Here is a 16,802-nt window from a genome sequence, read left to right as displayed (position 1 = left end):
ATACGTCGGAGATTTATCACAATAATCAGGGTTACATATTCATAATAATGACATTCCAAGTAACGTTACAAGGATCATCACTACTTTAATGTTATAGCTACTGCAGGAGTGATCTATTTTCCTCCAGAGCAAGATCAACCACTGCAGGATTTAGGAGAGGCGTAGTCATGGTGACCAGCAGAGTTTATGCTCGCTGCTGCTGCCTCCTCCGGTGCATCCTCGGGCTCCGAGTCCACCGCCTCTACCGCCGGTCCCTCTGTTCTCTGCCAAACCCCCAGTCTTTGTGGGGGTAAGAAAAAAGAGTTCCATTCAAACAGCGAGGGCACAACTCCTTTCTTCAAGAGCCGCTGCCCTGCTGTGTCACGGAAATCATCCGGAGTAAAATGCCGGCTGCAAACCCGGGTACGGTCGGTGATCGTGAAGTTGTCCCGGCGAATAGCAACTTTCCACTTTCTTCTCGTCTCGGGATCAGCAGGCACAGAGTGAAAACTGAGAACAGAATTATATCGACTGGATGCCTGACACAGCGGAACAGAACAATGCTCCGCTGAAGTACTATTTACCACTCGGTGCAGTTTCATTTTAAAAAAAATCTATCCTCCATCTAGTCTCAATATGTTAAGCCTGCAGTAGCTATAACATTAAAGTAGTGATGATCCTTGTAACGTTACTTGGAATGTCATTATTATGAATATGTAACCCTGATTATCATGATAAATCTCCGACGTATGCTAGCTAATGCTAAAAACAACACAGTTTCGGTACTTGTGAATGTAGCTTGTAACGTAAAGTTGGAATCCCTTGCTTTTTTTACTCGATGCGGCTCTTGTCGATGCTTGAATAAAACGACTTGCGTCGTTAATCGTTATTATGGGCAGATCCTGGAGCGAGCCTCTGAAGAACGCCATAGCTACTCTGCAGCTACACGAGTGACCGGAAGTGTTTACGCTGTCTGAGAATCTAGCGGAAGTACGTCAGTCTAGCTCGGGCATATACCCTATTGTGGCCTGTAAGTCCTGCTTTTAAGATCACAGTTCACCAGTTATCCATTGCTCACCTTTGCTCCTATGTCATCTGAAGTTGGCATTTTCAGCAATGCCACACATGACAGACTGATCCAATGCAAGCAGTATTGCTTCCTAACACCTCTTGCCATACTGGTCTCTGAGTGACTTCTGTCTGTGATTTCAACATTCATGTGTTTGTTAGAGTGTGCCACCACACTTGGTGGACAACTACTGTTAAACCTTATTCAATTAACTGCATGTCCTCTCCTAAAGAAGTGTTGTATGATATACACATTGTTAACCTCATCTCCATGTTATATGAGTTAAATCACTGTTTGTGGTACCTCTGTATGTTGGGTTTGCGTGGGGCCATGGGCTCATGTCCTGGTGGTGGGAGATGACCCCAGAAATCAGGGAAAGCCAGGATGCTGAATCCTGGGATAGATTTAGTCTTGGCAGCTGTGGCACGGTATAGTTTGGGTACATGGTGGGGGATACAGGCTCCATGTCTCTCCAATAACCGGTCTATCGTGATACGGTGGTAGCCTTCCTCTGCTCCCTCTTCATCACCATTCTGCTCATCTCTTCTCTGACCTGAGGGGGTTTCTCCACTAGAAGCAGGAAATAATATGTTAACACTGCATGAACCAGAAATCAGGTAAACAGCAAGTTTTAAATACAGAGCAGTCAGACTTTTAGGCTAACTCATTGATGCACATGGGGATCAGACCCTAAACAGCAGAAAACGAGCAAGGCTCCAGCTCGTGGAAGTAGAGTGACATTACTGTTGGAACACAGCGAAAAGCAAGAGAAGTACTGATGGTTGTGTGACATTGACAGCCTATATAGAGCGACCATACAACAGACTGAACCCAAAATAGAGGACAGAGTATTCAATGGGATTTCTGCAAAGACAGCCAATGCACACACAGATCATCTCTGCAGCTGCTTCAAACCACTGTGCATTTACATAGGCTACATGCCAAAAGTTTCAGAACACCCCAATTTCTCAATTTTTTTTATTGAAATTTATGTAATTCAAGTCCAGGGAATAGCTTGAAATGGTACAAAGGTAAGTGGTGGATTGCCAGAGGTTAAAAAAGGTAGGGTTATCCAAAACTGAAAAATACAATGACCAAATATTCGGATATTCGGGTCCAGCCCTAGTTGTAATGTTATTTTCTATCTACTGAGCCTGTGCCATTTGGAGGGAAGTGAAATACGGTATATCTTGTCACTGGAAGTAGTTTTCACCGTTCAAACATAAAAATGTTACCTTTCTCTGATATGGCGCCACGGACGGCCACCACGGTGCTTTGGTGTGTTCTGTTTTGTCTTGTTTTGGGCGATAGTTTTATTTTTTGCCATGCAAACAGGAGGTCTTTCACCGGAGATGAACTCCTAAACATCAGGGCTACAACCACAACGGATCTAATTCCCACATTCATGCCCCCCACAGTCCAACACTCCAGACCCCCCAGCCCAGAGACCCAGCTCACTTTACAGGACAAAGACGTTAACAGGCTATTCAAGAGGCAGAACCCCCGCAAAGCAGCAGGACCTGACTCTGTCTCCCCCTCCACCTTGAAACACTGTGCTGATCAACTGTCTCCAGTCTTCACTGACATCTTTAATGAATCACTGGAGACATGCCACGTTCCAGCCTGTTTCAAGACCTCCACCATCATCCCTGTCCCGAAAAAGCCAAGACCCACTGGACTTAATGATTACAGACCTGTTGCTCTGACCTCTGTGGTGATGAAGTCTTTTGAGAGCCTTGTGCTTCCTCACCTAAAAGCCATCACAGACCCTCTTCTGGACCCCCTGCAGTTCGCCTACAGAGCCAACAGGTCTGTAGACGACGCCGTCAAGCTGGCTCTCCACTTCATTCTGCAGCACCTGGACTCAGCAGGAACCTATGCCAGGATCCTGTTTGTTGATTTCGGTTCTGCTTTTAACACAGTCATCCCTGCCCTGCTCCAGGACAAACTCCTCCAGTTGAGTGTGCCTCCACCTGCAGATGGATCACAGACTTTCTGTCTGACAGGAAGCAGCATGTGAAGCTGGGGAAGCAAGTCTCCGAGACCAGGACCATCAGCACTGGCTCCCCCCAAGGCTGTGTTCTTTCCCCACTGCTGTTCTCCCTATACACCAACAGCTGCACCTCCAGGCACCAGTTCGTCAAACTCCTGAAGTTTGCAGATGACACCACCCTCATCGGACTCATCTCTGATGGGGATGAGTCTGCTTACAGACTGGAGGTAGACAAGCTGGTGACCTGGTGCAGCAGGAACAAACTGGAGCTCAACGCCCAGAAGACAGTGGAGATGGTGGTGGACTTCAGGAGGAACAAAGCCCCCCTGCTCCCATCAAGCTCTCTGACTCCACAGTGCTCACCGTGGAGTCTTTCCGCTTTTTGGGATCCATCATCTCCCAGGACCTGAAGTGGGAGATGAACATCACCTCCATAACCAAAAAGGCACAGCAGAGGATGTACTTCCTAAGGCAGCTGAAGAAGTTCAACCTGCCAAATTTTATGATGGTGCACTTCTACACGGCCATCACAGACTCCATCCTCTCCTCCTCCATCACCGTCTGGTACCCTGCAGCCACCCCTCGGGATAAGAGCAGGCTGCAACGCATCATCTGTTCTGCTGAGAAGGTAATCGGATGTAACCTGCCATCTCTCCAGGGTCTGTACACCTCTAGGCTTTTAAGGCGTGCAACCAAGATCTTGGCCGACCGCTCTCACCCTGGACACAAACTTTTTGAACCCCTCCCCTCAGGCAGGAGGCTGCGATCCGTCAGGACTAAAACCTCTCGCCACAAGAACAGCTTCTTCCCCTCTGCTGCATCGCTGATAAACACTACCCGTGCCACTGCAAATCAGCTCTGTTGACTATAATCATTAATACTGCGTAGTAACTGTACATACCTTGTCTATTTTATAAATATTTCTTACATCTCTTTACTTACTATCTTATTTTATTTTATTTTATTTTATCTGTACTTGCACCAAGAACACCAGAGAAAATTCCTTGTAAGTGTAAAAACCTACTTGGCAATAAACCGCATTCTGATTCTGATTCTGATTACTACAGGTATTTGTTTTTAAAGCTTTATGTTGTCAAACACAAATTTGGAAATTTGTGTTTCTTGTGCCTTAACTTGTCATTTCGTAAAGATGTTATTTATTTTTTCGATTGTTATTTGCAAATACCAGAATTTGCACATTATTTTACATTTTTGTCTGTCTGATCACATCATTTCTAAAAAAATAAATTGGCCACTACAATCAAACAGTTACTCAATACTTGAGTAGTCTTTTCACCAAATACTTTTTTACTCTTAGATGAGTAATTTTTTTGGATGACTACTTTTTACTTCTACTTGAATTATATTATTTTGAAGTAACATTACTCATACTTGAGTACAATATTTGGTTACTCTACCCACCTCTGATGAGACACTATCATGCATAATTTCCAATAAAAAAACTGGAAAAACTGGGATGTTCTGAAACTTTTCACCAGTAGTGTACAATATAATTATCTTCTCTTTCTTTTTCTTATTTTCTCTACACTCTGACCAAATACAAAGCTCTTTCCTCAGTTTTCATTATGAAAGGCAGGAAATGGAGCATTTTTTTTAATGAGATGCAAACACAACAACCTATGCAGTACTGAAAAACAAGAAACTGTCTAAATCACAAAGGCACCACAAAGGCATTTGAAATATCTGCAGAGACATAAAATATCCTCAGACATGCAAAACAGCCATAAACAGGCAGAAAATCACTGAAGACAAATGATGACAGAGAGTTCTGATAAAGATTAATGTCACTGATGAATTCTTTCAGACACTGACTTTTTCTTAGTTGTCACAGTTTGGCTAAGGTTTGTCCAAACATAAAGTACATGCACGTAAAATGGAGGCTTCCAGCTTACGTTGCCTCGCTAATCATGGTCGTACAGCCAGGGCTGGTGCTGAGGATGCTGCTATGACTGTGGAAATCATGACCCTCTAACTGGGCAGCAGCTGGAGAGTGAGAGATAGAAAGTAATCCACTGAACAGTAATGTAGTCAAACTTGCCTAAAAGTAAAAAAAAAAAGTATTACATTACACAATTATAATAAACTGTAAACCATGCAAACTGTTGCATTGCACCACTAAAACTAGAGTCCTGAAACATACAGTATGCAAAAAGGTACATAATATTTATAAGTAATATGTGCTAAATTACTCTGGGTATGCGAAGAAGAGATTTTTGAAAAGTTTGAAGACAGTCAGATTGCTCATGTTAAATTACAGTCAGTTTTTCTTTCCTTACGCTTCCTTTTTTAGTGCTGATAAAGGTTTATTGGGTTCCCAACAAACAAATTAGTCTGCCAGAGGCTGAGCCCAAGTCAACCGTGAGGGTTGTAGGAAAAATAAAATTTTAAATAAAGTATTTTTTTTAATGTGTGACTGTATGTTTTGTTGCGCACCCTATCAGTCTCTTAAGCACCTCCACATAAAAAAGTATTTAAAAAAAGAGAAAAAAAGTAGGTCATGTTTAACCTATAGTAACATGTGACATGCACGACAGGAAGTTGACAGCTGTCAACAGTAGCGAGCAGCTAGCGATCAGAGCGGTTATTTACACCTAAACGTGAACATGGCCGAAGGGAAACGAACCAAGATATACCATTTTCACCCTGAATGGGAGGAAGATTATTTTTTTGTTTACTCTCATTCAAAGCCTATTTATCTGATATGCAGTGCAACAGTGGCTTTGGCAAAGAAAGTGAATCTGGAGTGGCATTTTTAAAAAGCACACAGGAGCTATGAGAGGGATTTCCTGACAAAACCACCTTGCACACCATAAAAGTACGGGATTTGAAAGCAAAGCTTGCAGCACGGCAGTCAGTGTTCACCAAACTGAAGACCAAGGGTAAGGCCACAAGTATTGCTTCTTATCGCGTCAGTCACGTCCTCCCTAAACACAAGAAGCCAGTCAGTGTCAGCGATATTGTGAAGGAAGCCTTTCTCGAGGCAGCAGATAGCCTGTTTGATGACTTTAAAAATAAAACAGAGATCGTGAAGGAAATTAAAGAAGTGCAACTCTCCTGCAATACCACTACAAGGCAATGTGAGGGAATGTCTGTGGATATGGAGGAGGAACTGAGGAAGGATATTGACGCTTTCTAGTGTTTTTCCCTCCAATCTGATGAGCCGACTGATATGGTGGATGTGGCTCAGTTGTGTTTTCATCAAGATGGTTTTTGAAGATATGAGCACCAAGGAAGGGCTACTCACCATTTTGTCATTAAAAGGACACACCAGAGGTGAGGATATTTTTAATTCTTACATGGGCTTTGTTAGCGAGACAAAACTGCCGCTCTTCAAGAAATGGGGCGCCTGCTATGATGGGCCACACCCGTGGGTTTATTGCACTGTGCAAAGAATGTGAATCTTTCCCGGATATCCTGAATTATCATTGTATAATCCACCAGGTAGCGTTATGTGGAAAGAGTTTAAATATGAAAGAAGTGATGGATATTGCGATGAAGATTGTGTGTTCAGTTCGAGCCAGGAGTCTGCAGAGAAGGCTTTTCCATGCTCATTTGGAGGAGAATTATGCTGAGCACCAGTGGCAGCTGGCCAATAGAGGGCGCTCGGGTGCTGCCCCCCCGGTGTTTTTGATTTTTGATTTTTAAAATAAATATTTTTTTAACCCTTTACGCTTCAGTGCGTCGTAGGTGTACCGCCGGCGGTACACCTACTAATTTGCATAGGAATTTCAAGAATGTCCGACGGCTGCAAACCCGATTATACAAACACTATACGCCGATGGAAAGCTTAGATTCTCATGAATCCGCCGGTATAAACCACTTTCAGATGTGATTACCACAGCAGGTGAGAAAAACACATTTGTCCGACAAAAACAAATATTCATCCATCCGTTCTCTATACACGGCTTCAACGCACACAGCGCGACTCACATTTCCGGGTTCATTATTACACACAGAAAAAGAGATTCCACAAAAAACGGCCATAATCCAACCTTTTACATCCAGACAACACAAGCCAGTAAACTATTTTGTCCAAAACATGTCCTGAAGTCGGTATAAAATCCACGAATCGGTCGTTTCCAAGGAAATGCACCTCGTGATGTGCGTCCAATATTCCCTGTATTTTTCGTAATTTTTTTTATTTAAAAATAGAATATTAGCGATTTTTTGTACTGAAAACGGCTGGAATTGACTGAAGCTTAAAGGGTTAAATAAACAATAATCAGTTATTTTTAGCACCGTGCGTGTTTAAATTCGCAATTACATGTCATGTACAAAATATTAAATAGAATTTTCGTGGAAAATAGTTTCCTGCTCATCTCTGCTGAGGTGCTGGGGCGCTAGAGAAATTGCCCCTCTAGTGCGGCAGAGCAGCCAATTACCGACAAGAGATTCGACATAGCAACAGAAATTTATCCAGTCAGCATCATCGAATCTGATGCCCAGAGGGGCAAAATCGATTTCGCCCCAAGCCAAGTGAGCATGCGTGACTGCGGCGGATAACTGTGACACTGTCACAGTCATAGATATACTAGATGCCTCGCCGGCCAATGAGCGATGCGTCAGTGCACCGCCATCTTGGAACGGGAGCAAGCGGGAGTAAACAAACCAGCAATAAGCATGTTTATCACACACCGATTGCCAAAAAGCTCAAAATGCCACAGTCTTGTGCGGCCTGGGGCTGCACAATACAACACAACCCAAATACAAGGGCACAAGGAATCACATTCCACAAGTGAGTATGTCCTTTCCATTGAACTTTTTACAGATTTCACCAGATATTGTAGCAGAAACCCATGGTATGATACCAAGACGTTGTCAGTCTGTCACTTCTTGATGTGGCTATATCTTTGGAGAAGTGCACACAGAGATGGCAAATTGGGTTTCAGAAATAAACTCATACTGAACTTAGAAAAGGATATATTGTTTTTGATGAGCAGTTAATGAAATCAATATTATATCTAGCTTTTTTTCATGCACACGTGGAACACGAGTAAATTGAAGAATTTAGGCATGGTTCCAACTTTGTGCAGCTTTGAAAATTCTTTAGTAGTAAAGCACTGAAAATGAGAAAATAGAAAAACCCTCAAAATTTTTATTAACTTAATATTAACCTTCAACGTAATTTCAAGATAATTGTTCAAAGATGTTAATCCCATATGGAAATGCGGCACAAAAAAGGAATAATCAGTAGACTAAATTAATAAAACTTAGAAGCTGCTTATCATGGTGATCAGAGAAACCTGACATCACAACAGGTCAACACAACAAACAGTTGCAGGAAAAGGGTCCCTAAAACTTGTGCTGATTGACACCATCTCTTTGGGAGTGTAATCAAAAGACGACCTCGTAAGCTTTCAAATAAGCCATACCATGTCGAAATCTATGCATTACAAGGTAAGTTATGAGCAGAAAACCGTGTCTGTGTAATGGTCTCGCATATACCAGACGTTGGTTGTTTACAACTTCACTCCCGCTCTAAGATGGCGGTGCACTGACACATCGCCAGCCTATGCTGGACAGTGGCGCGAGGCATCTAGTATATCTATGGTCACAGTGACAAGAAGAAGGCTTGGCTAGCTGGATCTAGTCATGCAAATGCTTTATATTGCTTCCCGTGTTTGCTCTATAAAACGGCTGGGACAGACACGGCATGGACTGTTTCAGGGGTAAGAGATATGAAACATTTATCCGAGAAAATAAAGAAACACGAGAGTAGGAGGGCACATATGAACACCGTTAAGCTAACGATGCTAGGCAAGGCTAACATCGCGATGCAGCCAGATGAAGAGATGAGGAGTGACACACAGTTACACACTGAACTGTTCTGAAGTGGCCTCCAATGAGCCCTGATCTGAATTCTACTGAACATCTGTGGAAGGAGCTGAAACATGCAGTCTGGAGAAGGACAGCCTTCACACCTGAGACAGCTGGAGCAGTTTGCTCACCAGGAGTTGACACGTGCAGAAGTCTCACTGAGAGTTACAGAAATCATCAGACTGCAGTGACTGGTTTAAAAGGTTGTGCCACAAAATATTTAGTTAAGGGTACCATCATTTTTGTCCAGGCCTGTTTCATAATCATGCAAAGTAATCTTCAACAGAAGAGTACTGTCTGTCTGTATACACACACATTTATTCCGTTGACCAGATTTTTCTTTGTATAGTATTGACTTTAGCACATCATCCAGCAATGTATTGCACTTAGTAATTTTTTGATATTTTGTCTAAATAGTATGTGTTTGCTTATGTAATCTGCTCATCATTTTCTGGCTTGTTCACTGAAATGTTGAAATCACCAAAATTGTTGCAGATTGTATTTTTCTTTGTCTGCCAATTGAAAAATCACTTAATTGTTGCAGTTCTGATCAGTTAGTAACATTTAGCTTTATCATAAATTACTGTACAGTATTTTTCTGTTCTAGTATAATTTCTTAATATACTTAACACTTAACATAATACTTGAGTCGTCAATTCAACACTAATGCACCGTTTTATGTGCTCAGCTGTATATATAGTTTATTGCCAAAATTGTGGTTACGCAATATGTTGTGTATGTTTTGTGCAAAAATGCCTCAAGTTATTAATATTGGCATTAAATTATTATTATTTCACAGAGCACTGATATCCTGCCGTTTCTGTTCAGTTGTATCGGGATGGTTACTGAAACTGACTTGATATGGCACAGCCCCACCTAGAATATTTTTCACCAGCTGCCACTGCTGAGCACACATTCCTGCTGCTTCACACGGATGTTAGGTGGTTAAGCAGAGGTAAATTTTTGGCCAGATTTATGGAGCTGTTGATGAAATCAAGGACTTCTTGAAGCTTTCATAACATGTGGATTACCATACAAAGCTAGAGGGCCACCAGTGGCTTTTAAATTTATCTGTCCTCACTGATCTGACTGGCGAGCTTAACGATTTGAATTTAGAGCTGCATTGTAAGGGTAAAGCTGTAGTCAACACGATGAGCTCAGTAAACACATTTAAAAGCAAGCTACAGCTGATGTCCAGCAGGTTGCAGCGTGGTAACCTGCACAACTTACCTCACATGCAAGCAGAAGTACAACATCAAGGTAAAAGTGTGACACAGCTTGACAGTGCATGTTATGAGCAGCATGTTCAGAGCATCTCCTCAGAGTTTGAGAGACGTTTTACTAACTTTGCATCCATCGAGCCTGTAGCCAGCTGTATGTGCTATCCATTTGGTGCAAGTATTGATGTTGGTGACATTGCTGCCGAAGTCAAATCATTTTTTGACTTGGAAAGCTCTGCTCTTGAGGATGAGATTCTGACATTGCAAAATGATATTGAAATCAAAGCCAGATCAACATCCACTCAACCTGGAGAGCATGTGGTGTCCTGGAAACTACTGGTGGAGGAGAAGTATCCCAATCTCAGAAGATGTCTCTGGAACCTGACAGCTGTTTTTGGATCAACTTTGCGTGTCTCTGCTTTCTCGCACATGATAATCATCAAGTCCAAGTACAGATCACCAATGACTGATCTGTACCTTGCAGCCTGCCTACGCCTTGAAACCAGGTCCTACACTCCTGACTATGAGAAGCTAGCCTCTTCCTCCTCGTGCCAGTTTTCCCACTAAGGTAGGAAGTGATTTCCTTTTTTCAAACTCAGAGATCTATTTGTTTTGTATCTCGTTTATTTCTCTGTTTAGTTCATACTAAGGTCAGTTATGGCTATTGCTCACCATGCAGATTGGCATGTATATGTATGTGAGAGAGAGAGAGAGAGGAGCAAAGAGAGTGGGTTTGTGCTACAGCGCACTATGCAAACTGGTAATTGTGTGAAAATAATTTATCTGTGTGTGTGTATTTGAAAGAGGGACGGTTTGTGATGTGATGTCAAGTGGTTGTGTGACAACAAGAAAAAGTCTTGTTCAGTTATTTAATGCAGGCTGAAAACAATGTGTGTGGGTTTGCGATGTTGACACTGGACAGGTAGATCTTGGGAGGTTGGCTATTTGAAAAGTAGACCTTGTGTCAAAAAAGGTTGGGCAGTCCTGGCCTACACCATTAATTTACTAATTCAATTCTTTAAAAATGAAGAAGTATTATCATAAATTTGAAAAGAACTCCTGTATTGCCATTAATCTTTTCAAGCAGAAATTGCTATTTTTTACTAGTTTGTTATCATGAAACTTAGTGTATAGAAACTACTGAGCGACATACAGCAGATCAACACAGAGACGGACTGGTGAACACAGAGAAACATTCAGTATCAAAAGAGCCAGATATTTCCATCAAGAGCCACTAGAGAAAATTAGAGCTAGAGAAGAGTCAACAATGGACTCATACAGTTCAAACACAATGCATCTAACCCTTTGTATCTGTTGACATTTGTAGTGCATGGGTGGGATACGAGATCAGTCCTTTTCTTTTGTTGTGTGATCAGAGACAGGGCACAGTGCTTTAAGGAACAGCATTTGGAATCCTCAGAGTCTGAGTATAGTTGGGTTTCCATTACAGTTTTTCGCAAAATAAAAGCGATATTTCTAAAATTTCGACAAAGTATATTTGCGCTTTGAATGTGTTTCCTTTGAAGGTTGTTCTGGGCAGAAGCATCGTAACTATTGTAAAATAGTATCCCGCGAGATTTCACTGTGCCAAGGCTTGTCGAACCCTTTCTCCCTCATTTCCGCTTTTATCTCCTTATAACACTCTGCATTCCTCTGCTTTTTGCTGTCTAGTATGGCAGTGATGTTTTTCTCAAGAATAATGGCAAGAAAAGTCTCGGTCTCCTCTTCTGTCCACATGTACCGCGCCATGTTTACTCCGAGAGAACTGGTCATGTGACCAGGTACGTCATGTCCGGTGACGTATAATTGCAGAAAAAGTGTTTCCATTGCGCTTTTGCAATATTTTTCAATATCGAAACATCTGAAAAACCACCTCATGAGAGCGTAAAAACTTTTAGCGATATTTTAGTCCTTTTTCGAAATTCAGGTGTTTCCATTACCAGTTTACATTTTGCGCATATCTAAGGGTAATGGAAACGCAGCTTATGTCTTGTTCATAGCCTGCTCTATTGGGTGGTGTTTAATCCAGTGAAGCCTGATTCATTAGTGTATTGGTTTTTATCACAGAGAATACTTAATAACTTTAATTTCATTTTATTTGACACAACCTACAGTGATTTCCACATATCCTTCATTATGGCCTGAATGCACTTCTTGGATATAATGTTCAAATGAATGAATTTTAAAATTAAAGAGTTGTAATGTACAGCTGTCATCTCAGAAATATGTCTGTGAATTGAACTTGCAAAGTGTGGTAAAATATGTGTACACATATTTATTTGCCAGCATTCCTCTGTTCACCATCATTTGCAATAACTACGCTTTTTACCATTATGAATGCAAATCCAGAAGTTCTTTATGGTCTGAGTTTCCTGGTGTGTCCTCTTGTGAAATCATCCATGCACATGTCCTACTGACACTGAATGCTTGCAAGAGAGGCATATATACCATATCATTTTGTACACTCATTAGACTCAACCACAAACGCTAAAATGTCTTGAAAAAGTCTGAGGAGCAAAGATTTGAAACAGCATGTAACTGAGTTGGAGGAGTCAGGGAAGTCCCTTGTAGCCAATTTAAGGCAATTAGAGATCCCCAAACCATCTGTGCAAGCAATTGCTTGAAAGAAAAAAGTCCATGGTACAGTTGTGTCACTGCCACGATCAGGAAGAAAACACAAGCTGTCACCTGTTGCTGAAGAACAGTTGGTCAGGATGGTCACGAGTTGACCAAGAAACACAAAAATTGGTCTGTAATGAATTAAACAGTACTGGAACACAGGTGTCAGTATCCACAGTAAACTGTGTTTTACACTGCCATGTCCTGAGAGACTGCTAAGCAACACCTCAGGGCCAGGGTACCCAACCTTTTTTTTAACCAAGATCTACTTTTACGTTGTGAGTGTCAGAGGACAGCAGTTCTATGGGTCTGACTCCTGAAGTGGTCCAGAAGCACTCAACTCCTTAATTTTTTTTTTTTGCACCAGAAACCCAAGGGTTTGCCATTTCTGTTTAACTCTTCCAACCATGCAAAGCGCCATTTATTTTTACTTCACCAAAAAACGCAGCGGAGATATGTAACAATTGGCATACATTTGTCCTTCGGTCTATTGGTCTGTCTGTACACAACATTACTTGAGAAAGCAGAATAACAGATTTGGATGGAATTTTTAGAGAAGGTCAGAAATGACACAAGGACCAAGTGATTAGATTTTGGCAGTGATGGGGCTTATAGTCTGGATCCACACATTTGTTAAAGATTTCTGTATCATTGAGAGATAGCATCACGGCATCACTGTAACCATGACAACTATGTCAGCTGACTGTTGATGATCATATGATTGCGATCCTACTACAAATCCATCGCTGCCGACTAATCAGTCAGATTATACAATGACTGAGCAACCTGGACGGAACGCTGCACTGTGAGTGCTGTATGGACTCAACTGCCGCTGGATCTCAATGTCTTTTTACGACCTGCCCCCACTCTGCTTCCTATTGACTAGTAATGTTAGTTTGGTTAAGAGCAAAAATTGAGTTACCCTCATTCCATTAGTAGATGAACTTGATTGGCAATGTAATCCTATCTTTTTTTCGAGCCAAACGCTCAAAACGCTGCACGGTGCCTGAATGGTACCTGAATACTTTAAGCCATGAAAACATACAGTTAAACATAACAAAAACTTTATTTTTTCATTTTTTCCTACACCTCTCACTTGGGATAAGTCCGCGGTCGACCAGTAGACTGCGTTCAACTGGTTGGCCACTCCTGCCTTAATGCTTCAGTTTGCTGCCGATCACAAGGACAAAGAGAAGGCCACCTGAAAGGAGGTTCTGTGGTTAAATAAAACAAAAATTGAGCTATTGACCACCATGACCAGAAATGCTTTTTGAGTGATGCCTTTAACCCCAAAAACATCAAATCTACTATCAAGTATAATGGTGGTAGTATGAGACTCTGGGATGATTCTGGTGCGAGTGAAACTGGCGCATCACACAAAGTAAATTTGATATTGAAAAAGGACAACCTCCACATTCTTCAGAAAAACCTAAAATCATCAGTGAGGCGGTTGAGTCTTTGAAGCAGTTGGTTGTTCCAAAACACATCAAAAGTGATAAAGACATAGCTAAATCAGACTAGAACTAAGGTTTTAGACTGGTCTCCCTCAAGTTATAACTTAAACCTCATCAAAAACCTGTGGACTGTGATGAAGAAACAAGTATGTGTAATGGCAAATTTGGTTTTACTGTACCAATTTTGTCAGGAGGAGTTATCAAAGATACAGCTTGCCTGAAGCTTGTGCTCAGGTACCTTTAAGCTCCCAGTTAAGGTAAAAATGGCCATTGGGACATTTTAACCCAGGAGACTTTTCGTATTTTCTGAGGACCTATAATAAATCTATGACAGAACCAAAGTGCATATTTGTTTTCGTGTCAAACACACACGCATTTCTATAATTCTACAATATAGAATGATAAAAAGTTTAAACTGCCATAATACACACTGACTGTGTATTTGTGTGTAGCTGTCTGATGTTGGTGTGTCATAACAAGCTCTGACCTGGTGAGTGTCCCTTTATGGATGTTTCTGTCTCTGTGTGAGAACCACTTGAAGAGGTGGAAGAATCACTTCTGGCAGTACTCCTTCTGTCCTTCCTGTAGGAACTAGGAAGGAAAGTGTTGTGCATCACAGCTTCATCATCGGAAGATGATGTTGTTGAACTCTCCTCTGATTCCGAACTCATAACCAGCTCCTGGAGGACACAAATATTGGATTATAGTCATATGACCTACAGTGCCTTGTGAAAGTATTCGGCCCCCTTGAACTTTTCAATCTTTCGCCACATTTCAGGCTTCAAACATAAAGATATAAAATTTTAATTTTTTGTCAAGAATCAACAACAATTGGGACACAATTGTGAAGTGGAATGAAATTTATTGGATATTTTATACTTTTTTAACAAATAAAAAACTGAAAAGTGGGGTGTGCAATATTATTCGGCCCCTTTACTTTCAGTGCAGCAAACTCACTCCAGAAGTTCAGTGAAGATCTCTGAATGATCCAATGTTGTCCTAAATGACTGATGATGATAAATAGAATCCACCTGTGTGTAATCAAGTCTCCGTATAAATGCACCTGCTCTGTGATAGTCTCAGGGTTCTGTTTAAAGTGCAGAGAACATCATGAAGATCAAGGAACACACCAGGCAGGTCCGAGATACTGTTGTGGAGAAGTTTAAAGCTGGATTTGGATACAAAAAGATTTCCCAAGCTTTAAACATCTCAAGGAGCACTGTGCAAGTGTGGCCGGATGGTTTCTCCCTCCTAGCCACTGTGTGGCACTGTGCTATTTCAATCGTCGCTGTGACAGCGGGGTGGTATCCGGCGCCGCTGCATATATATACACAGGTGGGTGGCTTCACCTCAGTCTCATGCTTTCTCTTGAGCTCTCCCCGTGGTGGTAACCGCAGCCGAGCGGGTTGGATCCGGCGTGATCAATCGGGATGCATATAATATCATTGGTACAGGTAATGGGCTTTTCCCCCTTCCCTTTTATGTGATGTGCAGTGCATTTAGTGACAGCCTGCTTTACTTTGTTTAGTGACGCTGGGAGACGGGTCGCTCCGTTCAGTGTGCCGTGGGTGCTTCTGTGACGACAGGGTAAGCTATGCGGTCCGCATTGTGTGATCTGGTGTGTTGACTGGTCCCTGATTTTGTGTGGTTGCTGCAGTTTATTTGCTGCTGCTGTCGTTGGATCTCCTCCGCCTGCATTGTTTCTACGCTGCGCCACAGCTAACCGGGTATGTATCGCTCAATGAGGAAGTGATCAATGAAGTCTAGGTGATGTTACTTTAATGACAATTCTGCTTAATTGTCTACCTTTACGAGGTTGCAGCTAGACGTGTGGTTCATTGGACGTCATCGTTCCCTGGACTGGCTGCTGTTTCGGTTCTTCTTTCTTTTCGCCGGCTCTTCGTTGCGGCTCTTGTTCTCGATCTGTTTGCCGGCTCTGTGATTGGTGCCGACAACTGGCTGTTTTTGACTGTGTTGGCGCGTATTTTCCATTAGGTTTACCGCCAACGTGTGTAGAGTTACTGCATTGTACTTTTTCTGTTAAAAACCTCAGGCTATGAGGATTATCATGCCTCATATTTCACCTGTGTTTTAAAAAGTTATTGTGTGGAGTGAGTGAGTGTGCGTGTGTGTTTTTACTGTGTATATTGGTCTGGTCACCAGCACTGCTAAATCAGGAGTACTAATTATTTGTTTCTTTTGTGCAGGTTTGGTGAGCCTCGGCGGCAGTTTAATCCCTGGTGGTGGTTCACGGATCCCTTTTCGTTGGTGTGTTGTCACAGGTGTGATTATTTTGGACCCCCTTTTTCTTCTTTTTGGTTATTTGTTGCCTGCCGCCATGGTAAGCCAGCCTGCTCCCTTTATTGTTTAAGTTTAGTACTCCTGATTCTCTCTTTTAAACTGGTGGCTTGCTTTTTATATTTAATGCCATAATTAATAAAGAAATTGTTGTATTTTTGGAAACACGTCTCAGCCCAAGTGAATATGAACCTGTGTGCCTTCAGTGTTTAAATGGTCCTTGGTTGATCATGTTGAATTGAATGTCCCGGGGGTGAAATTCCCCTGGGTGGCGTTGTCGCAACATTTATGTGAATCCTAGCCATTTTTTCCCTATTTTCCATTCCCCTTCC

The 16,802-nt window shown here is 41.9% G+C and overlaps 1 protein-coding gene across 1 annotated transcript in view; it reads right to left on the bottom strand.

Moving 5' to 3' along the window:
* LOC110963456 (cytosolic carboxypeptidase 4) overlaps nt 1-16,802 on the bottom strand; it is a 120,308-nt gene that overhangs the window by 43,447 nt on the left and 60,059 nt on the right. The window contains 3 exon segments of the mRNA XM_051952157.1: nt 1,352-1,618; nt 4,955-5,045; nt 14,660-14,852. Of these exon segments, the coding sequence (XP_051808117.1) occupies nt 1,352-1,618; nt 4,955-5,045; nt 14,660-14,852 (551 nt within the window).

This window comes from Acanthochromis polyacanthus, chromosome 8, assembly GCF_021347895.1.
Source record: "Acanthochromis polyacanthus isolate Apoly-LR-REF ecotype Palm Island chromosome 8, KAUST_Apoly_ChrSc, whole genome shotgun sequence".
Classification (NCBI taxonomy): domain Eukaryota; kingdom Metazoa; phylum Chordata; class Actinopteri; family Pomacentridae; genus Acanthochromis; species Acanthochromis polyacanthus.
The sequence above is the reverse complement of the archived record's forward strand: the minus strand, read 5'-3'. Positions and strand labels throughout refer to the sequence as shown.